At 36.5% G+C, this 27,939-nt stretch overlaps 4 protein-coding genes across 7 annotated transcripts; 3 read left to right on the top strand and 1 right to left on the bottom strand.

The window, feature by feature from the left end:
- Positions 1-8,373, top strand: LOC108779373 (GIGYF family protein Gyf). Of its 4 annotated transcripts, none has more exons than XM_018546776.1 (16): positions 1-62; positions 947-991; positions 1,081-1,315; positions 2,375-2,548; positions 3,316-3,517; positions 3,586-3,796; positions 3,874-4,840; positions 5,172-5,534; positions 5,606-5,920; positions 6,028-6,120; positions 6,207-6,634; positions 6,708-6,906; positions 6,991-7,197; positions 7,280-7,685; positions 7,778-8,007; positions 8,226-8,373. In XM_018546776.1, the coding sequence occupies exons 2-16, from the start codon at positions 960-962 to the stop codon at positions 8,349-8,351; spliced, it is 4,188 nt and encodes a 1,395-aa protein (XP_018402278.1). In that variant the 5' UTR covers positions 1-62; positions 947-959; the 3' UTR covers positions 8,352-8,373. The 4 variants fall into 4 exon arrangements, with proteins under 4 accessions (XP_018402278.1, XP_018402296.1, XP_018402304.1 ...); XM_018546794.1 differs by having other exon boundaries at positions 6,991-7,191; XM_018546802.1 differs by having other exon boundaries at positions 6,991-7,191; positions 7,286-7,685.
- A 941-nt stretch (positions 8,374-9,314) lies between these two features.
- Positions 9,315-14,977, bottom strand: PIG-A (phosphatidylinositol glycan anchor biosynthesis class A). Its single transcript, XM_018546814.1, is given in 8 exon segments — positions 9,315-9,395; positions 9,397-9,447; positions 12,111-12,471; positions 12,643-12,940; positions 13,022-13,256; positions 13,324-13,503; positions 14,112-14,268; positions 14,697-14,977. Coding segments are annotated over 8 exon segments (1,362 nt in total). The 5' UTR covers positions 14,723-14,977; the 3' UTR covers positions 9,315-9,341.
- A 259-nt stretch (positions 14,978-15,236) lies between these two features.
- On the top strand, positions 15,237-17,434 carry LOC108779105 (U5 small nuclear ribonucleoprotein 40 kDa protein). The gene is made up of 6 exons (XM_018546465.1): positions 15,237-15,447; positions 15,512-15,641; positions 15,731-16,044; positions 16,270-16,542; positions 17,037-17,202; positions 17,322-17,434. The coding sequence occupies exons 1-6, from the start codon at positions 15,334-15,336 to the stop codon at positions 17,375-17,377; spliced, it is 1,053 nt and encodes a 350-aa protein (XP_018401967.1). The 5' UTR covers positions 15,237-15,333; the 3' UTR covers positions 17,378-17,434.
- A 477-nt stretch (positions 17,435-17,911) lies between these two features.
- RhoGAP93B (MyTH4 and RhoGAP_KIAA1688 domain-containing protein RhoGAP93B) lies at positions 17,912-27,849 on the top strand. Its single transcript, XM_018546827.1, has 11 exons — positions 17,912-18,347; positions 19,861-19,965; positions 22,072-22,210; positions 22,942-23,106; positions 23,185-23,731; positions 23,871-24,443; positions 24,537-24,944; positions 25,028-25,216; positions 25,302-26,158; positions 26,268-26,711; positions 26,927-27,849. The coding sequence occupies exons 1-11, from the start codon at positions 18,334-18,336 to the stop codon at positions 27,119-27,121; spliced, it is 3,636 nt and encodes a 1,211-aa protein (XP_018402329.1). The 5' UTR covers positions 17,912-18,333; the 3' UTR covers positions 27,122-27,849.
- The last annotated feature ends 90 nt before the right edge of the window (positions 27,850-27,939 follow it).

A 27,939-nucleotide genomic window follows, 5' to 3' on the forward strand; every position in this document is an offset into this window, starting at 1 on the left:
AAACCATCAGCCATATTGGTGTGTTGTATCGCTGTCCTCAGTAATTTCGAAGATCAGCAAAGGTATTTTCTCTGTAGATCTGTCACGGTGCTTTATGTTGCGATCGTGTGGGATCCGGTCGACCGATCAGTTTTTCCGTGGTTCCGCCGTCCCTCTCGCGATCCGTCGCGCATACAAATCACCCCGATGTTCGCCAGCAAAAAAAGTTTGGTTAATGTTGCCACCTCGGCTTACGGAATGACCACCTCTACTCGCGTTTTATAAGAGTACGTCATGGATACAAAATACGCGGTTGTCTCGCGATAACGCATCCGTGACGCTCGACGCTGCCACCGTTGGCTACGTCGCGACGCCATAGACGCAAATCCCCCGGGGGGATGCATGCGATTAACGAGACTTGCGCTGCTGCTCTGTTATACCACCCTCCACATTCGTTACTGCCAAACCTACATCGCTCTACGTGTCACCGCGTTCGTCGAGGTACACGCGCGTGATCGTCGATGGCGATCCGGTACATCTTTGAGCAACAGGTACAGCCTGTCGGCCTGTACATCTTGCTGCGCGAAATCGTTACGTTATGATTCTCGCCGTATCGTACGTATCACACGTCCTTACTCAAGTTGCAACAGATGATGGGTCTCCCACCGCAACGGGGAGTTAATTTTATCATCTTGCGATGCCTTGCTGAGAAATTGCGTTATTTTGCTGCTTTATAGTTTCTCGCTAATTTTCACATAGTCTGGCAAATGTTTGTTTTGCAAACATCATTCAGCATTCGATGAAAAAAGACACCTCTGAACTGTCACGTTACACAATCTGATTCATGTGTATTTGATATTTTTATAAACTGCTTTTTAAGATTATCTTTATAGCTATAGCATAATATATTATGTGCTTTTTTTGTTGTAAACTATAGATTTCATTTGTCTTGTTTCTCATTTTTCAGGAGATAGTGCATCATGACTGATTCCATGAAATTTGGTCCAGAGTGGTATGTCATTTGTATCACTGATGAAACACATTAGAACGTCATTCAGTTATGTTTAGAATTTTATTTTATTTATCACATTTTGTACATAGGTTGCGTAAGGTTTCGTCAGGAGACAGTTGTAATATTGGTAGTGGTGGTGGAGGGACAACAATCCTGAGTATACCTCGCTATCAGTTAGCAGAGCATAGATATGGTCGGGAAGAGATGTTAGCCTTGTTCGATCGCAACTGTAAACCTTCGGAGCCATTGACAACTTTTCCAACACTGTATGTGGAAAAAACTCAGCTTCCATTGGCTCTCACAACCATGACAGATGATGAAACGGTAACTAAACGCATAAGAAGAGTAAAGTATGTAATAATACTTTAATACTGTGTTCTTTTATATTTTTGTTCATTGTATAAAGCTTAGTTTAATTTATTTTTTATAATAATGAAAAGGAAAAGCTATAAAATTGTAATACTATTCTTATTTCATCTTACAATAGAAATTATCCAAAAATTAACAATTTGAGCTCTCTTGCATTGTTTTTAGAATTGCCACAAAACTGGAAATCAAGGAATTGTAAAGGAAATTGAAAACAGTTAGAGAAATAGAGAAAAGTCAAGGAATTTTGCAATTTTTTAGAAAATTAAAATTCTTGCCTTTAAATAAATATGTTTGTTTAATATACATTCATCATACCAACATAATTTTAGGACGCTACCAATTTAACATTAAAATACAAGTATGTTAGCACCATTAATAGTAATTTAGATTGCTATGTTAAATTGATCTCTCAACAAAATGTAAACCGATTTCAAGTCAGGACCAAAATACAAAACATGTCAAAATTTTATTGAAGATTAGGGGAAATTATGAAATATTTTGTATAAAAATCAGGGAAATGTTAATTGAATTTTAGAATGAAAGGTTATGATAATCTATTATATGTATTTCTATCAAAGATATTTGTTTTTTTTTTGATAAATTATAATTGATTTTAAGTTATTGTTATCTAATATCTTTTAAAATTGTTATGGTTATAATATATTACATTAAATATTTATTTTTACTTATAAGAAACATGTCTTACGAAGCATTAATTTAAAATAAATTGAATAAACATTTCTTTTTCGAATAACTTTTTCACACTTATTATGATAAATATGTTTTTGAAATAGAAAGACTTTGTTTCTCTCGTAATTTTGAAGTTTTAAAAATTTTCACTTTTTTTAAACAATACTTTAATACTATTATTTGAAAGAAATGTATTTTTTTCAAATGTTTTTATATAATTTTGCTTTGTTGTGGGTTATTACAAAATTATGTATAATTGGAATAAATTTATTTTGCAAAATATCTCTTGTAATGTAAATGTTTATATGTATTTGAATTTTGCAGCGTATGTGGAATGGAGGGATAACTAATATTGGTAGTAGCCGTGGAAGAGGTAGCAGTGTGGATCGTGGACGTGGTAGAACTGGAAGAGGAGGCTTGTATTCATCTCATTATTCACGTGGAGTTGGTTTTGATGATTCCAGTGATGGGATACGAACCGAAGGCCAATCATTCCAGGTACAGAACTTTTTCTAAGATATGAATGTGCTTTTTACTAAATTATTTCAAGTGTAATACTTTTCTATTTTTTCGTTATATATATATAAATTGTATAATATATATATTTTGTAAAACCTCAAATGTTAGTAAAAGCTAGGATTGCACGTAAATCCTAAGATTCACCAGGTATCTCTGTTAAGAATTTTAAAAAGTGTAAAAACTGTTGCAGTATTAGAGTTTTATCTATTGTATTAATAAATATTAAGATCTATTAAAACTATATGGAAAAGTTAAAATAGCTTTTTTTTATTGTACAGGAAAAAATAGTAAGAAGTCGAAAATATAAATTTCTAAATGTTTATTTTGCACCATGTCTTGAAATTAAATGAATTGGATCTACTGAAAGAAAACGAAGATATACTAAATATATGAAAACTTTTCTTACAAAAACAATAAAATTCAAATTCGTTAACAAACTTATTAGTATGTTAATATTTTCGTCAAATTAGTTATGTTCTCTTTTGCTACATAGTCTCGTTTAGATAACCAATCTTCAAGCTACGTCAATTTTTTTGCACAGCTCTGATAAATCTTATCAATTACTAACATCTCAAGTAAAATCCGATGTTGAAGTAGTTTTTTACTCTTGTTTTTTATTCTTACCATAGAAATTGAGAACCAGATAAATTTTAAAATTTACAAATCTCTTTTTATTAAAATTTATATTTTATGATAAACTTAATGGCCCAAGTAAAGTGGCAAAATTTCGTAAATTTTATTTATAGGGAAGAAATAGGCCATTTGATAGATCTCAAAGCGAACGCGGTTGGTCAGAAAGAAACGGTGCTTCAGATCCAGTAGAATGGAACGGGTCGACTAGTCCTAGAAAGGATCTAAATCGCGGAACTAGTAATAGTTCGCTTATGGAGAGTAATTGGAGACGTCATCGTGGAAGCGGAGAGGATGATGATAGTTGGCGCAAATGGGGTAAATTTTTTGTATTTGATAATTGCTATACGCATATAATTATATACTAAAATAAAATATTTATATAGGAAGAAATAATTGGCGTGAAGGTGGCAGTATGGATCGGGATAGATTGGATCGAAATGAAGGTGATGGAGAAGAGGGTAGAAGTGGACCAGGTAGATGGGAGCATCGGGGAAATCACAGACCTTCTCATGATTCTGGTCATCATCCACCACCTCGCACTGCTCGCACTTGGGAATCTAATCATCACGATAATCATGACAATCTACCTGAATGGTGTGTTAAATGATTTTTCCCTGTAGAGAGTATATCTCTTATTTTATATTATTTTTTTTCTAAATTTTATATTATAGGGCAACAGAGAATCCAAGCGAGAGTGGTGGCAGTTTTGATGCTTCGGGCGCATTTCATGGTGGAATGTATTCCGATGATGATGAGGACGGTGCAGCCGGTACTTCCCAACAGGGCAGAACTCGACGCGTCTCGGAAGGAAGTGCTTCGAACGTAGTGAAATCTAATAGCAAATCATTAGCTTTCGGAACAGGTTCTGTTCAATCTTTGAATCGTCATACAAGTAATACAATAGCCAATACATTAAACAAGGAACGACCAAAACCATTGGATTCACTTGAAGATAAAGAAGATTCTATTCAAAAAGAAAGATCTACTTCACCTTCCGTTAAGTCGACTATTGTTCCGACGACTGAGAGCATTCCCACAAAGACTTTAGCACCGTCTTCGGATCTCTTGCAAAAGAAGACTATTGGATCTATAAATATGGATAAAATTGAGACTTTAGGTGAGAAATCTAGTGAGCCTCCGAGCGGATCTCATAATAAGGAGAACATACAACCAGAGATTAAAACAGAGCCGCAGATAACTGCCGTGGCAAATCGACAAGTTCCTCTAGAGCATCCAAAGCTCGTACATAACACGGGAACTGCTAATGTCAGGCAGAGAACAGAAGATGACCTGGATAGAATGAAAGAGGAAGCTGATGCTTTGGTAGCCAAATTAATGGCAGATGAAGAAAATCACAAGGAAAAGACAGCAGCTAGTGTTCCGCCTGCAATTGGTAACCAACCTTCCACGGTTTCCTCCACGGGTAATCCGGAAAAATGGTATTACCGTGATCCGCAGGGTGAAGTTCAAGGACCATTTTTAGCTAGTGAAATGGCTGAATGGTATAAAGCCGGTTACTTCACTACAGGATTGTTGGTGAGAAGAACTTGCGATGAGAGGTACGCCACACTTGGTGATTTGATTAAAATGTTTGGAAGAGTACCATTCACGCCTGGTCCACCAATACCTCCGTTAAAGGTATGATTTATTATGTTTCGTATTTTTATTATGTTTTATAATATTATTTTACTAATTCAGAACTTATATATAGATTACACGTCAATGTAACCAGTTTATATAATGTTGAAAAGTACGAAGTTTAAAATCGAATAATATTAGAGAAGAAAACAAAAAAGGGTGAATTTTATTTATAGTCATCTAGAGTATTCAAGTTTTACCATGTAAAGGAAAATTCAGAGATTTTTTGAAAATGAAGCTCATGAAGTTATACATTATTATTACACTCTCAATTTTTCAATTGTTATTCGACATCTTCATATTAGTAAGATCGAGTATTTTCATTTCTTAGCAATTAGCAGAACAAGTAATTCCACCTGTTCCTAACACCGTACCGGCTGGACTAGCTCCTGGTGTTATTCCGAAGGCTGGATTAGAAGATCCATTACTATTGATGACATATCAGCACATGCAGATGCTGCACAATCAGATGCTATTCAGGCAAATGAGAACATCAGCGATAGCGAAATTGTCGCAATCGGAACACTGGTCAACACTAACTCCTATGGAGCAGAATCAATTGATTCTACAATATGTCTTACAAGATGGAATGCAGGAAATTCCAGAAGTGCCGATAGCGACAAATCCGTTTGTGCCTCACCTAACATCTCAGGCGGCTAATCCTGTTATGCAACTTTTCACTCAAATGCAACAAGTAATGTCTTAATATATTTTCGTTAATCTGACAACTTATTTTGCATCGTAATAATACACGACATTATGCAGGCGAAAACGCAACCTGAGACTCATTTACCAACGAATCCACATACGACGACGTCAGCCCATCCAACAGCAATGGATCCTATACAGCAACTTATCCAACAGATGGGTGGTTTGCAAAACTTGCCCACTATGCAACAACCAAATATTGGTCCGACTCCTACGCCGACACAGGAAGACAATCCAATAAAGTCTTTGTTACGTCAACTTAATGTTAATACAAACGGTCATCCACAGGCAACTACTCATATGGATACTGTTTGGCCGCAGCCCCCGCCGCAAATGGTTCCCCAATTTAATGCGCAGAATTGGTTAGCGCAGGTGCGTTATGTGTCGTTATAAATTAATTTACGTAAAAATTCAAGTGTTTAAGTGTTCGATGATTTGTTCATCTAATTTCATTTATCTATTAATATCTTGTTTTCCAGGTTGGACCCATTCCCGCGATGCCACCAGGGCAATTACCTAATTCTCTTTGGGATTTACATACTAAAGATATGAAAACCGAGCAGCAAATATTAGTAAATTGGCTTTTATTTGGATTTCTCTTTGTATCGTTTTTCACGTAGTTATAAGATAATCAATGTATGTAATTTTCTCTTTTTAGGAAGAACAGAATCTTAAGTTACAAGAAGACAGAAAAAAGGAAGAATTACGAAAGCAAGAACAACTGCAGCGTCAAGTGGAAGAGGAGAATGCAAAAAGAAAGCAAAAGGAAGAACAAGCTAGACAAGCTGAGGAAGCAAAACGTAAAGATGAGGAACGAAAGAGAAAGGAAGACGAAAAGAAACGAAAAGAGGAGGAAAAACGTAAGCATGAAGAAGAGCAAAAAAAGAAAGAAGAGAAAAAACGTAAAGAAGAAGAGAAGAAGCGTGAGGAAAAGAGGAAACAAGAAGAGGAAAACTTTAAAAAGAGACAAGAAGAGGAGAAGAGAAAGCGAGAAGAGTTTAAAAAGCAAGAAGAAAAACTAAGGAAAGAAGAGGAGAAGAAGAAGAAATTAGAAGAGCAAAGAAGGCAAGAAGATGAGAAACTCAGGTATGTCAGTAAAATTATGCTATTAATAAAGAATAAAATGATCAAATAAAATTTGCAATGATGAAATTTACAGAAAGGAGGCGGAAGCACAACGACAGGCGGAAATAGAAGAAGCGCGTCGTGCGGAACAACGGCGAAGAGAAGTCGAGGTGTTGCGTATACTTCAAGAGAGAAATAAATCGCCGTGGACTCAGGCTCCACGCACGTTGACTCCCGCCACTCATACCGCTTCGCTTGCTGAGATTCAAAGACTTGAGAGAGAAAAGAAAGCGGTAAATCATTTATATTAACAATGACGAATTTTTATTAATATAACAGACATACAACACAAATTTATGTTTATTACGTTCTTACAGGAAGAACAACGGCTTCAACAATTGATGCAACAACAGTTGGCACAACAGAAGGCAGTAGAAGCGGCACAAGAAGCATCGGTAATCGACTCTTCAAAACGATTGCAATTCAAATGGGCGGAAAAGGCTATTGCTGCTAGTAAACCTCTGCAAGTGAAGAGTCTCGCGCAGATTCAGCAGGAAGAACAGGAGCGCGTCGCTAAGGTAAAGGTACTTATTGCCTCTTGAATATACGAATGACATGAAATACAGTTTTCGAAAGATTACATGGTAAAGAATTGAAATATCTTAGCAACAGGAAAGGGAACGACTAGAAAAAGCTGGCCAGAAAGAATCTGCGAATATGCTACAGAATTCTGGAATATGGGGTACAGCATCGCAGAGTTTGAATTGGGCTAATTCGAGCGCGTCGAGCAGTCAAGTGTGGTCCACAAATTCGGGTACTACCGGCTTTTGGGATCCTACTCCTATTAAGTTGTCTACCACTACGAAGCAGCCCGCTAAACAAACTGTAATTGCAAAATCTGCCTCCAGTCAGCAACAGCAGCAAAATAATAATAATAATAAAGCGTCCAAAAGTAAGAATAAGAGAGAGGAAGAACTAGTGAAGAAATTGTTTGAACAGAACACTGCCAAGACCGACGAATTCACGCAATGGTGTAATAAAGCATTGGGTAGTATACAGGCGTCTGTGGATAGTAAGTATTTCATATTTAAATATTTTCAGATAAAGGAGAGAATGAGAATAATGAGCATTTTGTCCTTCCTATACGCACATATGCATTTGTAGTCCCTACGTTTGTTGGATTTTTGCGAGACATCGAATCGGCGTATGAAGTTAAGGAATACGTTCGCGTTTATCTTGGGGATACTAAGCAGAGCACGGAATTTGCCAAGCAATTTCTTGAAAAACGAAGCAAATGGCGATCAGCGCAACGTCCTCAGGCACAAGCGGACGACTTATGCAAACCAGCACCCGCTGTTAATCCAAATGCACCTGCAGAATTTCAAGAAGTTAAGGTATATTAAAAGTTTATAATTTCGTATACTATTTTTATTTTAAAGTACTCTCTTGTTAACATTAAATCATCTTGATATAATGAGATAATAACAAGATATGATTTAATTAGATTTATTAAAGTAAATTATATATTCTTATCAGAAATCGTTTAAGCATTAATATTAAGTCCAAGTATCAAATCTATGAAACATTGAATATTGAGAAATTTTTTTTCTAGGGAAAATCCAAGAAACCAAAGAAGGGAAAGATGTTCAAAGTAGATAACAGGATCCTTGGCTTCAGTGTAACCGCTGCTCCCGATCGTATTAACGTAGGTGATCGCGATTATGGCGAAGGCGTCTGAGCTGTTTCACCAATTTACCTCGTAGAAATGATGCGACGCTCGTTTTATTAAACGGTTCGTTATTTATTTATTGTACATGCCAAACCGGTGCTGAGAAACCCAATGCGGGTACTTCTTAAAGCATATGAAGACTTTTTACAATTCAACACGAAGAAAGAAGCTCATCCCTTCAAAGTTGATCGTCAATAGCGATCTTTATTTAGAACCGGTTGAGCGTGGCGTTATTTTCTTACATTACACACAAAAACTCCATTGTACATATTACTCAAAGAATATTTCGCATGAAAGAAGACGGACTTACTTTTTCCTATGTACACAATTAGGGTTGGAAACTTTTATAACATTTCATCTCACCATCGTCACTTAAAATAAACAAGAAAAAACGGGAGAGAAAAGTATGCCGACCGATAATTGTTCATGCGGATATATGGCAGTCAATAGCAATATGTGTATGTAAAGGTGTTCATTGAAAAAGAAAGCAACATTATAGAACGTGCTTGAGATCGCGAAAATCATCACTTCTACGTCAAGTACGGTACTAAATATACGGTGCGTCAGTATTTGTCCTTATTGAATCCTATGGATTTTCGCTTCATCGCAGACATACGTCGAGAGAAGAGATTTACTTTATATTACTCGTAATACATTTTGCAAATTGTTTAAGGTGCATTTCAAGCACGAGAAATCTTCCTTCACTCTTTAATACTTCTTCGCCGTCATAATATTGCAGTAATGATACTTTAAGCAAAACATGATATTGTATACGTGGAGGGAATGTGATATTAGAGTGGATACTTGTATTATATTCTGGAATGATAGACGAGGAGGAAAAGCGATTCAAAGCGTTACTTTCCTAATATTGAAGAGAATAATTATATGAAATAAAACTAGTGACTTTTGACTCAGCACAGCATTATTCATTAGAAATTTTTGGTTTTGTAGTAGAAACAACACAATAGCGATTAAAGGTAATATTCGTAATGTGTATTGCTACTTCCTCAAGATATCGCACCAGATATCAGCATTCATAAAATCCTGGTAGCACCCGATTACTGCATATATGGATCTCGTTGTCGTCGACGTAGACTTCTATACGCTGTAGTCGATCGTATAACAATAAACATTTGAAAATACGAAAAGTTTGTGGAAGATTTAAATGATGTGATACGTATAGACAAAAATGATATTTTTCTTTTATAAAGTTTTATTTTATAACTCTATAAATGTTGCGTAGCCAAAAATCCGTAACTGCTTTTTAGCACTTTTGAGAATGTTTATTTGAGAAAGATTTTTTCTAATTGGACTAATATACGTTGACACAAGTACGACGTTGGATAAGCGTGGAATGTTGTGACAGATCTGACCACTCGTAATATTATGATGGTTGTTAATTAAGGTTCACTGATCTTCTCTTATACAAGATCGAAAATAGGAGAAGATCATAGATCCTTACATGAAAAGATTTATGTATAAATAGATGATTAATGTACAGAGTAATATAGTGATGATTAAACAACTGATTAAAGCGATATAATAAAACAGATAATTGATATTGTATCAATATATTCTATTATTGTATCTAACATACAACGTAATGAAATAAATATTATTATATTTTCAATTTGGCTTTCTTATTGTTTTAGAAATTAATTTATGTATCGAAATTCAGATCTCATAATACTGAAAAAACCATATATGTGTATATATATATATATATGGATATAAATGTATATGTAACAACATAAAATGTTTTGTTAAAAGATAAATGTATAAAAACATTGTATATTTTTTCTTGTAGATTAATGTATTCCATACTTTATATACTCTGTATGTGCGGGTGATAACGGATGATTCTGAATGAAGATACGACATACTTGTAATGGAATCGCAAGTTCGAGAAGTCATTTTATTGATTCTTATTAAAAAATGAAAAATCTTAGAAAAAAAAGATATTGATTATATAATATTGTTCTACGATGGAATTACATGAACACGAATTGACCTTTCTACTCCACATATTGCTACAAATAACTGCTTAAAAATTAGCATGGATTGTTTTAAAAGCATAAAATGATTCGTAATACGTGCGACGATATTTTGTAATGCTAATGGACGCAATAAATTTTTCTTAAACATATGTATTAAATGTATGCGGGGTGAGCGGCGTTGCGTTTGGATATCGTTACGAATTGTTATACATGTTGTGCATTGATTCATACGATGTCATGTATCATAATAAAAATCATTTAATGGATAAATTAAATCTCTGTGTGATCAACATCTATACATGTGCATGAATATCTCTATACATATTTATACATGCATTTTATATGTATATGTACATATACACAGGCGCACATACATGACACACGGATATAACATATAATAATATATACTATACTAGGGATGAGATCCTCGAAAACATTGAAACTCTTGAACTTGAATAGTTTCAAGTTTCGAGGATACTTCGTGCAATTTTTCTGATTCGAAACTCTCTCGAAACCTAAAGTAGAGATGGTAGTTTGGGACATAACAGCATGTGGAAGAGATACAGCATGTGAAAGACATAACAATCAACAATCTGTAGTAATCTAGTTAGTTCATAAAAGTCTGTGGTAAGTTTACTATATCATAGATGAATATATGTATTTTAAATATATTTATTTCAGATATATGACTGCGCGCCGATTATTCTGGGACAACACAAACTGAAATAATAATAATCTTAATTAAATTTTTAATCATTGATGTAATACTACTAGCATCTTTAAATCTGTAAATATTATAAAAAATATTACTTTAGTAGAAATTCAAACTCGAATCTTTCGAATTATATGCGAGCTCTCAATTCGATCACAGAAGAATGGAGGCATGTAATATTTATTATAATATATGTAACACATTGAAAGATATGCACATGCAGTCACATATTTGAGATAAATATATTCAAAAAATATATATATATTATTTTATATATACATATAACTTTGACCACATGACGCTTTAACTGTGTGATTATTTTCATTGGCAGAATACTAATAATTTTATTAGTATTTTAATAAAAAAATTATTTTAACATTTTTTTGTTTATTATTTTAAGTTTTTTTTTATTATCCTCTTGTTTTTAATCAATATTTCAAATATAAAAAATTCAAGTTTTGAGAATTTTGACGTAAAAATAGATTTTGATCTCGATCTCTATAATATATATATATATATCTATATATAAATTAAAAATATATTATGTGTATATATATGTATATATATATATATACACACATAATATATTTTTAATTTATCAGTAAATGCAACGACAGTTATTCTTCTGTGTGAAGATATTGGTATATCTAATTATGGTAATTACCTGTATAATAATTCTTGCACAAAAAATGAGTTATCTGGAATGTTTTCGAAGTGTAGAATAAAATACTTGAACACATTAAAAAATTTATATTCCAAGCTTCTATAATGATGATCAATCTTCTTTTCTTTTCCCGTCGGACGATACAACATGAATATCGCTGTAATCTCGTGCAATATCGATATACTGAAAATTTATTTATCTTTATAAATAATCAAATTTGTTTACTTCTAATATTATATATATGTATTTGTTATTTGTAATATTTGTTTACTTGTAATCTTATATATATGTACATATATATATATGCATATATATAAGATATGCTGCACATATATACATATTAGAATCAAAATCACAGACATAAGCGAGTTAAATAATTTTGATTTTTCTATTACCTTTCTTGGGACGAGAAATTCCAGTATTTGTAGAATTATATAACACAATGACACTACGAGCAAATAGGCCAATACACCGCTTTGTATTTGACTAGCTAATCGTTGTCCTAGATTTCTCTTTGCTTCACGTTTTACTAAATTATACACTATTTCTGTACGTTTGGTAATATTGAACCAATTATAATATAAGCCTATCCTCCGATGTGTTTCGAAAGGGTATGCAACATTGCCCTTTTTGTAATCCATTATAGCCATCTCCAGTCCTTCAATTAATGCAGGTACAGTAGGTTCTACGAGATAAATCAAATCTGGTGGCAGAACTTCTGGAATACCTCCAACTTTCGTCGACACTACTTGCAGACTATAAAACAATATTTGTTACATTTATTTTCGTTTATTCAAAAACTTAGTACACAAGAATATGATAAATATTATTCGTTAAGAAAACTAGGTTTAAAATAAGATCCAAATTAATTTCAGACATTATAAATATAAGAAACAAAACGGCAAAGTGCATCATGTTGTAGCTTACCCACAAGAAGCTGCTTCTACAATAGCCATACAGTAAGCCTCTGTCAAGCTCGTATTTAGGAAGATATGACCCTTATTCAGAACGTGTCTGACTTGAGAGTGCTCCAGACTGCCTAATAAAGTTACTCTATGTTGCAACAGATTTCTTTCCCGCACCTCTTCTATGAGCCATCTTTTCGGACCATCTCCACCGATTAAGAATTGTACATTTTTGTGACGTAAACAGATCTCGGGTATTATATGAGCTAGAAGATCAACGCCCTTTCTATACACTAATCGCGATATTATTACTATGGTAACTGAAAATCATGGACAATTATGACAATCAGAATGATACCTTCCTAATACAGGCGATTATAAACCTCGGAATCTAAACTTACTAAAATCGTTGCTCCGTTTACTGATATCAGGTGTAAATAATGTTGTATCAACTGCATTTGGAATAACCGACACCTTCTCCTTTTGCACTTTGGCTCGTAATACTGTATTTTCCTTTCCCGTATGAGACACGCATATGCAATGATCGCAATCAACTAGCGATATTTCGAGAAACTTATTTGTTAGAATAGCAGACGCGTCCGCAAAACCAAAAAGAGAATGATCCGTGAAAACAGTCTGTAAAAACACGGAGTTAGTAACTTTGCACTACCTGAGTCCTATTATTAGCGTAATCAAGGCTTACTTTTAGTCCCATTAATCTACCGATCAACATCCCCTCATGGGCTAAAGCGGAGAATGCAGAATGGCCATGTATTATCTGTATCTCTTCTCTTATGAAGATATACCTAATGAGTGGAAGAGAGCATACCATCGTTGGAAGAACACATTGGTTGTAGAAAACCTTGACAGGGATATAATATACCTTAAATAAAATAAGAAAAGAAGAAAACATAAAGGAGTTTAAGATTAAATAATGGTGATTTCACTCACTTGCACTACATTAATATCGAATTCGATTAGATACGCTCTAATGTATACTGTTGCATTAAAGCCATTATGTATATTAATTTGAGTATAAAAGTAAAACGCAAATATTTCAAATTATGAAAAATATATTTTGCCTAACAGCACAATAAAATATACAATATTAAAGATTTGGTAATTTTATCCTATAAGTTTCTATAGTAATATTATATAAATACACATTTGTATGTATATCAGTTTGTATACGACGGTTTTAATGTGTATCAATGCGCATTGGTACCTACTTCCAACAGAATTTGCTGTAAATTAATACATGTTAAAGACTACTTTACACATACACAGATAAAGTATCTAAATGCAATGGTATAATATAATAAACATTGACAATGAGACAATGCATGTATATGAAATTGAGTATTAATTACTCAAAATATTTATATGCTTTGACATGTAATTTTGCTAATTTTATATAGAGTACTACAGTAGCTTTTAATTTACACTAATTTAATATAATGCAAGTGAATGTGTTACAAGAATAAAACATACTTTCAAACCGTTTGTCATATATCTTATTCCTACTCTATCTCCATAGGAATGGGTGAGTATTACAACCTTGTGCCCATGCTCCAGAAGACATTGAGAAAGATTGAAGATATGCTCTTCTACGCCGCCCATGTTTGGATAGAAGAAATCCGAAACCATGCTGTATAAAACAGTATATTACATATAAATATAACAAAGTAGATATGACATGTTTATAAATAAGAGAAAAAGAGATAGATAGATAACAACATTTATTATTGCTTTAGAACAAGCTCTTTAAAAACAAAGACATGAAAAAGTACAAGAATTGTGTAAGTAAAAAGAAATAATAATAATAATAGTAATAAAAAAACGCAAAAATATATAAAATATGCTAAGTTTAAATTACGTAGTAAAAAAGGAAAGAGAAGTATTAAGATAATATAGACAAAATGACATTTGGAAAGTTGTGTGCGTGCGTGGTGAGAGAGAGAGAGAGAGAGAGAGAGAGAGAGAGAGAGAGAGAGAGAGAGAGAGAGAAAGAGAGCGCTATTGGCATATGTACTATTTATATATATATTATTAAAGCGAAAATATTACTGTACGCACCATATTTTGTGTTTTGCATCGCTCATCTTTACACCCGTGCATGATTCACACTACTATAGGTTTAAACAATTTTAAATTTGCCGTATCATTGCCGAGCGTATCCGCCCATCATTCTCGCCTGATAATGATCCTGTTACAGTCTCATCGCAGCGCACGTCAGTTTTCCTCGAATTGTATTCATGCATTCCTAATCAGTCTGTTGGCATTGATAATCAATGGACAATAACGAATAACTAAATGCATAAGCATGAAAGCATTCTAACCTCAACAGTCAAACAACAGTCAACCAAAGATCTGAATTTGCTTCGCGCGAGATTTGACCCGCCATAGGAGAAATGCGTCTGCGATAAGGACACAACCTGCACAACTGCTCTCAGATTTCTCTCCTATATTCTCTCTGTTGATACAACGATTTTATTAACAAGATTATCCGTCGATAAAGACAAATGAATAATTATCGACTATAGACAATCGATTTATAGTTTTGAGTTTCGAAGGATATCAGATGGCGCTTTAGTTTGTCAAATCATAACAGATTAAAACAAGCATTCGCGTCTCCTCATGCTTTTGAAGTTAAGTAAATAAATAATAAGGGATATAAGAGCTCCAGTTGAAGTTGAATTGATATTCCATTAACATGCCGATCTTGGACAAAAGAAAAGGGGATGACATTCTAGCGTTGGTCCCCGCTTCGAAAAGAACCAAAAATGAAGTCGTCTTCAGCAGCAGAGAGAAAGCAGTTGTGCAAAGCGTGAGTATAATCATGTATATATCTCTTAGAAAACAATGTTTGTGAACGCAATAAAATTTCAAAGGGTCCACCACGGACGTCCTCTTTAATGTCGATGATAATGCTACTCGAGGGCCATCAAGGAGATATTTTCTCAATAGAATTCCATCCGGAGGGACAGTATCTTGTATCTACAGGATTTGATCGACAGATTTGTACGTTTTGTGAATAGAATTGTCGATCGACATGTTTGCATATAAATTTTATTATGTTATCTATAATGAAGTATATTGTACCTTTACAGTCATTTGGAATGTTTATGGAGAATGTGAAAATATTGGCATTATGACTGGACACAGTGGAGCAGTAATGGAATTACATTTCAGTCCAGATGGCAATCATTTATATACAGCTAGCACAGACATGACGCTGGGTTTATGGGATATAGTAGCTGGTACAAGAATTAAGAAGTTGAAGGGCCATACTTCGTTTGTAAATTCTGTATCAGGTGCACGAAGAGGACCAACATTGCTCTGTTCGGGTAGTGACGACAGTACGATACGTATTTGGGATCCAAGGAAACGGGGCCAGTGCTATACATTGAACAATACATATCAGGTACTCCAAAGTATTCTTATTGAATAATATATGGAAATTATTATATGTTTATCGGTTGGTATTTATAGTTTATTCTTATCTTAAGTAATGTCTAAAATGCTGATACATTTGTGATTATTTTATAATATCTTAATTATTTGTATTTTTTTTTATATTTAAAAAAGATAATCTTAAATTTAAAAACCTATTGTGAATACCAGTTTATGTACAAATTTTATTATCTAGGTTACTGCAGTGACGTTCAATGATACAGCAGAACAAGTGATTAGTGGTGGTATTGACAATGACATAAAAGTATGGGATCTTCGAAAGAACGCTGTGCTTTACAAATTGAAAGGACATACTGACACCATTACTGGATTGAGTCTCAGTCCAGATGGATCTTATATACTTTCCAACGCTATGGATAACACACTGAAGATATGGGATGTGAGACCATTTGCGCCTTATGAGCGTTGCGTGAAAATATTGTCTGGACATCAACATAACTTTGAAAAGGTAGTCTTTTTGTAATTTCATTCTAATCTAATTGATATTCATAAGCTGTATTTGTTATCAATTTTTATATTTAAGAATCACTTAAGTATAGTCTTATAATGTCATGAGTCAATCACTAAACCATATTAGCATTTTAAAATATTATTTAAGATGATTTTGCAATGAGAATGGACTATAATACCAGTCAAGTGTTTTATTTTGTTATCATCTTAAGTAATGTTTTAAGATAATAATATGATTGTGATATCTTAAGATTTATTTAAAACGGTTTTAATCATTTTTGGAGTTCATGACAAAATTTGTAACACAATTAGTAACCTTGGATCCATAAGATCTATTTAATTTGCTTTAATTGGAAGGCATTAATTTCAAGGAATCAAAATAATATAACTTATATAGAAAAGTCTTTTCTTAAAAGAAAAAACGTCTAAAAGAAACGTCTGTGTTATAATCTTGAGATATTACATTGTTTAATCGGTTGTACATCTTTTTAGAATCTTCTGAGGTGCGCATGGTCACCGGATGGTAGCAAAGTATCTGCAGGATCGTCAGACCGATTTCACTACATCTGGGATACTACGAGTCGTAGAATATTGTACAAATTACCGGGACACAATGGATCTGTAAACGATATCGATTTCCATCCAAAGGAACCTATAGGTATGTGATGATTTTTTCTAAGATGAATATATAATTCTCTTATAAATATAGAGAGAAATGTAAATTTGGTATATTTTCTAATTTATCTCGATAAATAATAACGGGACAATTTGTTTCAGTGTGCTCGGGATCTAGCGATAAGCAAATCTATTTAGGTGAAATCGAGACTCAATAACATGGAACTCATATTTAATTTATCTATGTACTTGTAAAAAATAGAGAGGAGAAAAGAAAGAACTGTCTTTAAATATGATAATTTTTTTCTTTATTTCATTTCCTTTTCTGTATAGTGCATTTTCTAATTCATATCTAATATATTTACATGTTTATAAAAAATAGAGAGAGAAAAAGAGAAAGAAGTGTTTGAATATCAGTAATTTTTCTCTTTCGTTGATTTCATTTCCTTCCCTACACTGTGCATTTTCCTTTGTTCGTTCAGAGATAATGTCATCGATTAATCACATGCGACTTCATAATAACAATACGCGAGTCGATAATAATAAGAGCCAATCGCCCGAATCACTTTCTACAGTTCCTACGATCGACAACATAACGAGCGTATACAGTCGTTCGATTAATCGCTCGACCGATCGTACGAGAGTTCGCGGCGCAGAGAGCGGGGAGCACACGCGACGTGCGCGTGCGATGCGAGAGAACGAATTTTTGTCACTGCCCGTAGGGGAGTGCTGGCGGCGGCGGCGGTGGCGGGGCGGCGAAACTAACCACGAACTAAACAGAAGAAAAAAAGATGGCCGCCGTGAGGCTGCCATGAAGGGGCCGCGTCGCTGCTCGCGCTCGCGGAAATGGGACGTTGCGACATTCGAGTGTCATCATCGTCATAGTGAGAAGTGTCAAGCGTGCGGTGTACATAAGCGAGGGTGACACGGTGTGTCGAGGACAGTTAGCGGGGTGGTTTGAGACTGGAGTGGAGTGGAAGAGCGGAGTGCGGTAGCGCGCCGCACTGCGCTGCACTCATCGCGCGTTCTAACGACGACAGTGACGACGAGGAGAGAGAGGACGGCGGCGACGACGGCCGGAGCGGCGACAGGGAGATCGGAGGGCGCGACGGCGACGACTACGACGACGACGACGACGGGAGCAACGGCGGCTGGCCAACCGGAGACGTACGAGATGGCATCCGACGGGTAAGGGACATCGGCGATGAGAAACCTGTCTTTCCCTTTAATTGCACCCGATTGCACCCGCGGGGTGCAAGCGCCGTTCGCTGCTCTAGGGAAAACGCGGCCGCCGCGACACACACGGCACGGGACCGACACGGGTGCTCCGCAGATCGATAGTGAATTTTTTTTTACATGCACCCGTCCCAGTTTTCTCCCTCTCCCCATCTCCGTCTTGCACTCTGCTCTCTCCGTTCTTTCCCTTCGTACGAGTAGTAAGAGAGAGAGAGAGAGAAAGAAGAATCCACCGTCGCCTTCCCGATGATAACGGAGCGCGAGCGCGATTTCCCGCTGCACTCCTTCTTCGCGGCGCTTTCGCGCTGAAGTTAACCGCTTGAAGTAGTTCGCGATTGGGCGGGTCTCTCTCTCTCGCTCGCTCCCTCCCTCGCCGTGCGCACGTTTTCGCAATCCGCGTTTTTGGCTCCATTTCGCGTTGCTCGCCGTGTATACGCGTTTTCCTCTCGGTTCCGCTCCTTTTTCTTCCTCCTCTCGTTCTCCATCTGTTCCATTCTCCCTCTTCCACCTTCCTTCCTCTCTCTTCCTTCCTTCCTTCTCTTGAAACAATATTCCGCACGTACGCTCTCAATCCACGCGCGAATGGATCTCCGCGGCCTATTTCAGCCAATTAAACGGCCAGCATGACATCAGAGCGGACGGCCTCTCTCTCGTTGCATCGCGGCCCAACATTCCTATCAATTTGCGGGATCTGTTAGGGCAGGGGTGCGGCAAGGGCACGGACGAGCGCACGGACGGACGGACAGACGGATGGTCGGGCGAAACACCCTCCTTCGTTCACCCCGATTATCATCGCTCCGTCGTTTGAGAACATTCTTGCGAATCTTGAACGGCCCCCCCCCCCTTCCCTCTACACCCCCTCGTTCGGTTTATGGCGACGGCGATTTTTCCCCTCCCGAGATCGAGCCGTACGACGTTCCAATTAGATTCCTCGGTTAATCACAGTTAATCAGCGTCATTGTCCGCTTTAAAACGCACACTCGATATCGCGAGGCGTCTCTTCTTCTTCACGCCCGATCTATCCCGAATTCTCCGCGGAGATCGATCTTGCCGATCGTATTTCCCGAAGATTGGAGCGAAATGCCGTGAATGTAAATAAAAAATGGAAGCTACGGTGCTCCGTTGGGTCCCGTTGCAACGCTACGATATTTCCGTCCCGATGTCTTGCACTCGGAATCGCCTTTGACATATCGATCCCGCCTTACGATTTTATCGTCAAAGTATATATACGCATATACGTTCAATGAATGTACGTATATCATTTCGTGAGTATGATAAAACATTGTCGGAGGCGCGAGTAGCTCGTAACGAGTGAAAGTTTAAAGGAAACGAGTGATTTATAGATCTGTCGCGCAAGGTATATGCCTTTGTCGCAGGTTATTTTAGGATCCGATAGATTCGCGATCGCAGGAGAATTAAGGCTCCCCCGACCGACACAATAGATATTAATGGTTGACAATTACAGTAGGATGGAATGGGTGGAGATCATAGAGCCACGCACCAAGGAACACATGTACGCGAACCTGACCACGGGGGAATGCGTATGGGATCCTCCACCGGGTGTGCCTGTGTAAGCGCTATTCTCCTATATCGATTTTTTAATCGTTTTGTTTATCGAGTCCTTGGTAAATTAAAAAAAAATTTTTTTATATAATTTTTTTTAGAATTTCTGTATCTTCTGGAACCCGCACCAATTATGCGAAAAATTGGACCCAATAAAATGAGTTAATTTTCACACATGATGTAGGATGCATTCCATTTAGCGTTCACAACGTTTATGAGCTTCATTTTTCCTTGTTTAGAGCTGAGCATGTATTTGAAATACTTTTATGTGGAAAACAGTATTTGTAAGATATTTCTATCTTATATTTCATATTTCAGCAGAGCACATGAAAAATTTTGTATTTTGTACTTTATAGGAGTATTTAAAAGTACTTCATATTTTGTATTTCAGTATTACTAATAAAAAATTCAAAGTATCATGTATTTTAAATACTTAAGATCGACAATCTATGCTGTTATTTAAATTCTAAAATACAATAAACTTTAAATACAAAATACATAATACTTTTATATACTCCAGTGAAATACAAAATACATACTTGTATTGCAAATACTGTGTTTTAGTTAAGAGTACTTTAGATACATGTCTCTAGCCCTATTCTTGTTTAACATTTAAAGAACAACAAGAATGAAATGGCTGCATTTAAGAGAGCAAGTAGTGTAAATTTTTTTTATGATTGGCTTATATATACATATAGGCATTCATGGTCGATTTTTATATTTGGAACTATTTTAAATAAAAAATTTTAAGGTGTTAAGCCACTCAGAGAGCTGTATTAGCATCTTAACATAATGTTATTTGAGATGATCTTAAAATAAGAATAAACTATGAATATTGCTCTTAGATTTAATGAGAAATTAAGGGCATTGCCAATCATATTAAAAAATTTTACAACAGTTGCAAAGCAGTTTTTGCTGAACATAGTCATTTGATTCCAAGAGCGTTGCGAGGGTTAAGTGGAATGTGGCCATAGTTTGTAATGTGGTAAACAAAAAATGTTATAGACACAAGGCTCAATTACGGTTAGTTTTTGAGCAATGACATATCAAAGGTGTAAAGTCTGAAACAATTGAAAAATAATAGGAACTAGGAATAATAGTAAATTTTAAACTATCAGAAATTGTGTTTATACAGAGGTTGAAATGTTTATGGTTTCTAATAAATTGAAATTTGTTATTTCTTGCTTCTACTGCTTGTGTTTTTCAATTATGTCTCAGGTTTAAAGCTTATACTCATAGAGCATCTTTTGTACACTATATGGTTGCTTTCCATTTAGTAACACAAGCCGACATAAGCTTCATTTTATCTTTCTTGGCATTCAGTGAAGATAGAATGAACAAAGATAGAACGATACTTAATGTCGATTTGTGTCACTAAATGGAAAGTATCCCATAGCTTAAAAGCTATCTATTATTGAGCCTTGTGTTTGTCACATTTTTTGTTTGCCATATATTATAAACTATATTATATAATATATAAAAATAAAAACATTCATTTTACTGGAATTTAACTTTTTATACATATAATTAAAGTCCTTTTTAAATTCTTTCGTTTGTTATAATGCTAACAAAGTCTCTAAATTTGTTTTAGAGTTTTTTTTTTTTTTATGTATGTGTGAATATTCTGAAATTTTCTAAGATTTCTTATTCTATATTTTTCGAAGGAAACTTATAAAATTTGAACAAGTTTAAGAAATGTTTTACAGAAATCTTCATGAATTTAAGACGAGATATTGTGAGAATTCTTTTTTTCACCGGAGGGTTTCTTTTTATATCTATTCGATATTTCTGTAAATTCGTGAAAAAATTAGCCTCGAAATGCTTTTTGCAATAAATCTATACCATATATTACAGTTCCTTTAAATCACTGGCGGATAATATATTTTCAAAGTTGGATCAATATTTAGTTGGATCAATAAGACCCAGTTATAATTAGCTATTATTTTGAAGTTATATTCAATTATATGCATTTAATGTAATTATATTATACATATCGGTTAATTATTTTAAAGTGGTATTATTGTAATTATTTAGAGAAAGTTGTTTTAGAGAAAGTACTAAGTCGTCAGTCATTATACGATATGTAGTACACGTCCCATTTAATAATCTGTAGGAAAAAGACGGACAACAATCAGTGGTGGGAGTTATTCGATCAGAATACCTCGCGGTTTTATTATTACAACGCAACGTCTCAGAAGACCGTTTGGCATCGCCCGACGGACTGTGACATCATACCATTGGCGAAACTTCAGGTAAAATAAACATTTTGATATCGTTTGATTTGATTTGACACATTTCTTATACAATATTGGTGCTGCGATGTGAGTCACACATTGATTGAGCCACTCCGGTTTGTTCAGATAAAATCCAGATAAGATCGTGCTCCCCCAATGGGGTATGTATCTGTCAGGATCTGTACTTACTTATGAATCACATAAAATCTGCGAGTTCCGCATACGCTCTCGCACGCGCGCGAGTGTATACATATTCATGGAGATGTGTGTGATGATTTGTGAGTTTCTCTGGAATAACGTACGTTACAGAACTTGTGTATCTTAAAGTGGCGGAGATATAAGTGTGCAAGCGCGTCTGTTCTCTTCTCAGCTATAAATAGACGTTTGCAGCAGGGAGAAAAAACTCTGGTTTACATTATACTACAGTACTATCATGAAACTTCTTTCATGATAATGTTATTACTTTATTTTGGATTTGACAAAAATATGGTTGCCAGATGTTCCGGAGAACTTATATTCTATGACACCTACTTATATAGGATTAAATATAACATTATAAATTACTATCTATTTGTGTCATACGTTTTATAAAACATATTTTTTTTATTATTCTCATGTATACATATATTTTTTTATTATTCTCTTTTATATTTTATACATGAAGAATATTAATGTTGATAATTAATTATTATTAATTTATAATTATATTTTATCCATTAATTTATCTATAAATTCTTATATTTGTATAGACGCTAAAACAGAATACGGAACCTGCAAGTGGTAGCACATCCGATACTCAAAAGGTAACCGAGCCGAGAAAGAAAGAATCTGTTTCAACGCAGACGCAAACTCCTTCAGTTAGTCGATCGACACGCTTCAACCATCAGGAAAATACGAATCTAACTCCGACATTGGTAAATTTAATTTTTTTACAAGAATTTAGACAATATTATATATTTTGAGATTACACATGGCTACATTTTTTCTCGCAGCAAGCTCTTTCTCTTGGTAGTACGAATAAAACGCGGACTTCTACTGTTGGCGTCGATCTTCAGACTTCTCCTCCTTCTCCGTCTCCGTCCGCGAGGCGACATCATCACCACCATCATCATCATAATAATAGGCATCACAGGCATCATGATGTACCTACGACACGTACCAGACAACACAATCATTCACAGGATTCTGGTAGATCCAGCGACAGTTCCGTCTCGCATAGTAGAACTTCCTTGGAGTCAACCGGTTATCGTTTGTTGGACTCGCCGCACAGGCATCATCATCGTTCGGCCGCGCAAACGCCGGTGAACACCGCACAATCTTCCCCTAGGCAGCACAGTAGCGGCACTCTGGAGACTAGGTGCCACAAGAGCGGAACTCTCGAAAGCGTGAAAAATCAGAAATCTGTATCGTTAGTAGGAGAACCACCGCCATTGGGTCTATCACTTTCGACCAGTACACCCCTGTTTAAGAAGAAGACCTTCACTGATCCACAACGCGAAGGTAGGGCTGGAAACTTGGATCTAGACAAAAGTAAAAATGGTAAGGATATAAAATATATTTATGTATTTATGTTTTTGTCATAATTATTTGTTGTATGCTGTCTCTCCCCCCCCCCACACACACACATACGCGCGAGCGCACACATATCTTTGTATTGATTGATTTTCCGATATTTTAGGTAGAGAAAGTAGTAGAGGCTCGTATGGTCCCGAGCCGAGTACATCGCCATATCGCGATTCCCTGATGGAATCCCGAGTCTTCAGGCAGGAAATGCCACCGTATCGTCCGCCTGAGGTTCAACTTAGCCATAGTTATAAATCACAGAGCGAGAAGTATGGTTCCTTAATGGAGAGTGGCAATCGTTACCATAGGGATAGAGAACGGGAAATGCAGCAGCATCATCGGGAACGAGTCAATAGTCTTGACAAGACGAATCCGCCAGGCTTTTATCCGAGTTCCATGCACTCGAGAAACATGAATAAGCAGCCGCAGGATGGTACAGGTAGCATAGGCAGAAGACATCACGGATGTTCTGCATCGCTTTCGGAAGCGAATGTTAGAGACGTGTACGGTGCAATGTTATCTGAGAGAAACGATCCTGCCAAGAGTCTCGGCAGATCCGCTGGCGTGCATAGTGGTAATTCCTCAAAACAAAGAGGAGGTCTTGAAGTGGTAGAGCGGGAGAGAGAACGGGAGCGCGACAGAGAGAAGGAGTACAGGCGAAACACAGCGTGCAATAACTCATTGGACAGTAAGCAAGATAATCTTTATATTTCTTTCGCCACCTTCCTGTATATATGTGCACGTATCTTTTGCAATACATGAGTGATTATTATTTTACAAGGTGTGCCGCAGCCATTGGGCCGTAGTTACAGTTTTGTGCAACAGCAAAAGCAGCAACAAAAGATACAGCAACAGTTACAGCAACAGCAGCAACAACAGCAGCAAGCTAGAAGGAGAGAGCGAGACGACGATGCTATGCACGAACGTTACTTGATGATAAGTCAGACCCACGAACAATCTAGACAAAGACTCAGTAGTAACACTAGCAGTAGTAATAGTAGCAACAGCAGCAGCAATAGCGCCGCGGGTGAAGAAACTGAGGGTCACGCCGAAGGAGATGACAGTAAGAAGAAAAGAAGTAATGGAAATCCCAGTCCTCCGCCATCGCCGTTTTACGGTAATCTTCTGGCCGATGCTGATCACTTGTTACCGTTACAACATTATATCCTTCAACAAGCGAAATTATCAGGTAATAAAGCAAAAATTTTCATGATTTTATATTTTTGTGCGATAGAATATGTTTTATTGTTTTTCTTCTTTTATTCATAATAGGTTGTTATAAGTTTGGAGATCCTTTATTAGTAGAAGAAGGGGAAGATTCTTTAGATGAAGAAGGTGGCAGAGGCGAAGGTATTGGCGGAAGAGGTGATGACGATTCCGATGATCAATTCGCCGACGATGAAGCGGCCAGCAATCAAGGCGATTCTTCCAGTCAAGAATATCTCGAGGATCATTACGCGGGTGAGATATTATTTTGAATAACGTAAGATATTATACGTTTTTATTGAACAGTTGTAATTAACGATGTATCTTGTACGTTTTTTAGATTTAGGTAATTACGATACCGCGGGCTTAGCGACTTATTATACCACAGCTGATACCCTGACAAGGCCGCAAGCGCGACCGCCTTCACCACCGAATATCGTGTCTCAAACGGAAGCGAGAGATAGCGTAGTGACCACGAGACAGGTCTCTATACCCACCGTAAGTTCAACTCCGAGTATCGGTATAACGAATGTCGATAACACTGATAACCTGGACGAAGCGCGGAGAGATGACAGTACAGGCGGTGGTGACATTGAAAAATACGCACAGGACAATCTCAATTTGAATTGCGGCAGACCGAAAGGACTAAGACTGCTGTTTCGAAAGAAGTTTAGCGTACGGGACATTCTCAGTTGGTCGAAAGATCCAATTCCGCAACCGATGCTCGCGATGGTGGATGGTGAGAAACTACTTAAAAGAGAGGCTTGCAATTTATTCCGATTGGTTCAAGTGTATATGGGAGATCGCAAAGCAAATGTTGGTATGACGTTGGACGGCGTCGCCATGGATATCGTGAATACCGCGTTCACGAAGCCGCCTCTGCGAGATGAGTTGTACGTTCAGATCTGTCGGCAGACGACGGAAAATCCGCGGAAGGAGAGTCTGCGACGCGGATGGGAATTGATGGCTGTGTGTCTGGCTTTCGTGCCGCCTAGCGCCACGTTCGAGCCCTACCTCGAGGGCTACATGAATAGGCATCGCGATCCTAACTTCCAGTTTCCCGAGGTCGCCAAGTGGCCAATACACGTGCAAGTCAGTCATTATGCGACCGTAGCCTGTAGACGATTGCAGCGGATCGGTGCGCACGGTAAACGACAGCCTCGTAAGGCCACAGTGGAGGATATCGACCAAGCGAGGGTAATAAATTACATTGGAAAATTACTAAAAGATCAATTATCAAATACAAATTAATCCACTTTGCATTATGATATAGTATTCTGACGTATCCTTTATGCTTTTTTCATAGATACAAATCTTCCGCGCGTCTATGTTCGGCGCGACACTCTCGGAAGTAATGGCTTTACAAAGGGACCGGTTTCCGCTTAGAGAGTTACCATGGATACAGACTACGCTGACGCGTCAAGTACTCGTACGTGGTGGCACGCTAACTGAGGGTATCTTCCGGGTGTCCGCGGACGCGGACGAAGTCAGTGCGTTGAAATCCTGTCTTGACAGGTTTGAGGATGGGGCGATTCTGGCAGCTTCACAGGACGCTCACGCACCCGCCTCTTTGTTGAAATTATGGGTGCGTGAGTTGTACGAGCCGTTGATACCTGATTCCTTCTACGTAGAATGCGTATCCATGCGGCATGACGATCCGGAAGCGTCTGCGGCAAATGTGGCTACGCTTGTCGAACGTTTACCGGACCTTAACCGTCGTGTGCTGTGTCATCTAATACGCTTCCTACAGGTAAGAGGTCATTTTATACATATCTCAATAAGAGAAAGCTGAATGAAAATTTATCTGCTATTTTCACCGTGCGCGTAGCGATGTGATTCTAAATTTGCATTTATATCACGCTTTTTTAAACGAAATATATAAATCCATATACAGCAACGTTTATGCTATACGTACGGTGAGAGTATTTGAAAAATACTTGCTACGATACTGAAACAACTTTACAGATATTCGCTAGACCCGAGGTGGTCGCCCGTACTAAAATGGACGCCAATAATCTTGCGATGGTGATGGCGCCGAATGTTTTGCGGTGTACGTCCCAAGATCCTCGGGTAATCTTAGAGAATGCACGGAAGGAGATGGCCTTCGTCCGTACTCTCATCGAGTCATTAGACACCGCTTGGGTCGATGATCTTCACTGACCGTATCCTATCGCGCTAGAAAAAAGTCCGCTCTAGACTATTATGCCAAATGAATCAGCTGTATAGTCACGTCTATTGTTAGTTATCTCTTTCTCTCTCTTTCACTGTTCTCAATTTATCTTCACACACACTCTTCTTGTTTGTCCAGTCACCAGTTTTCCCCCATAGTCTCCTATATAAATGTTCTTCGTAACGGTAATTTAGTGCTAAAGTCTACCAAGCTAATCGATCAAACCTGCTCCCTTATTTCCTATTTATTATTTATATACAGATTCTATGTTATATGACAGATTTTAGAGATTATATTAGATTATATTATGTATATCGCTATATTATATCATATTATATATTTTACCAATCCCTTGTTACCGCGTCGAACAAACGTGGACGGCTTTTTTACTCAATCATTGTTGAATCTCGTGTAAGATAAAAAAAAAAAAGAGAAGAATCATGTGTTACCGTGTATAGCTGCGCTCCGCGATAATCTTTTTGTATAAGTGACGGATTAACGTGTAAAGCGTTTTATCGAGGAGTAAACACTGCGAAAGATTAGCAAACTGTAATCGCAGGTGTGTTTCTTCCCCCGAGATCTCCAAGAACAAATATAACACATTTTACATAAACTTCCACAAACACACAAATCTCACATATATTTTATAAAAATATCCCCATTTTATTTTTGTGCAATAGTATCCATACTTATAACTAATAAACTTTATTTTACAATGCAACAATCTATACAGATATAAAAAAATAGCTCGGAATATTCCTGTCATTAACAAGAAATTGCCTTTTCATTACATGTTTTGTACATTTTA

This window comes from Cyphomyrmex costatus, unplaced genomic scaffold, assembly GCF_001594065.2.
Source record: "Cyphomyrmex costatus isolate MS0001 unplaced genomic scaffold, Ccosl1.0 scaffold120, whole genome shotgun sequence".
Taxonomy (NCBI): Eukaryota; Metazoa; Arthropoda; class Insecta; order Hymenoptera; family Formicidae; genus Cyphomyrmex; species Cyphomyrmex costatus.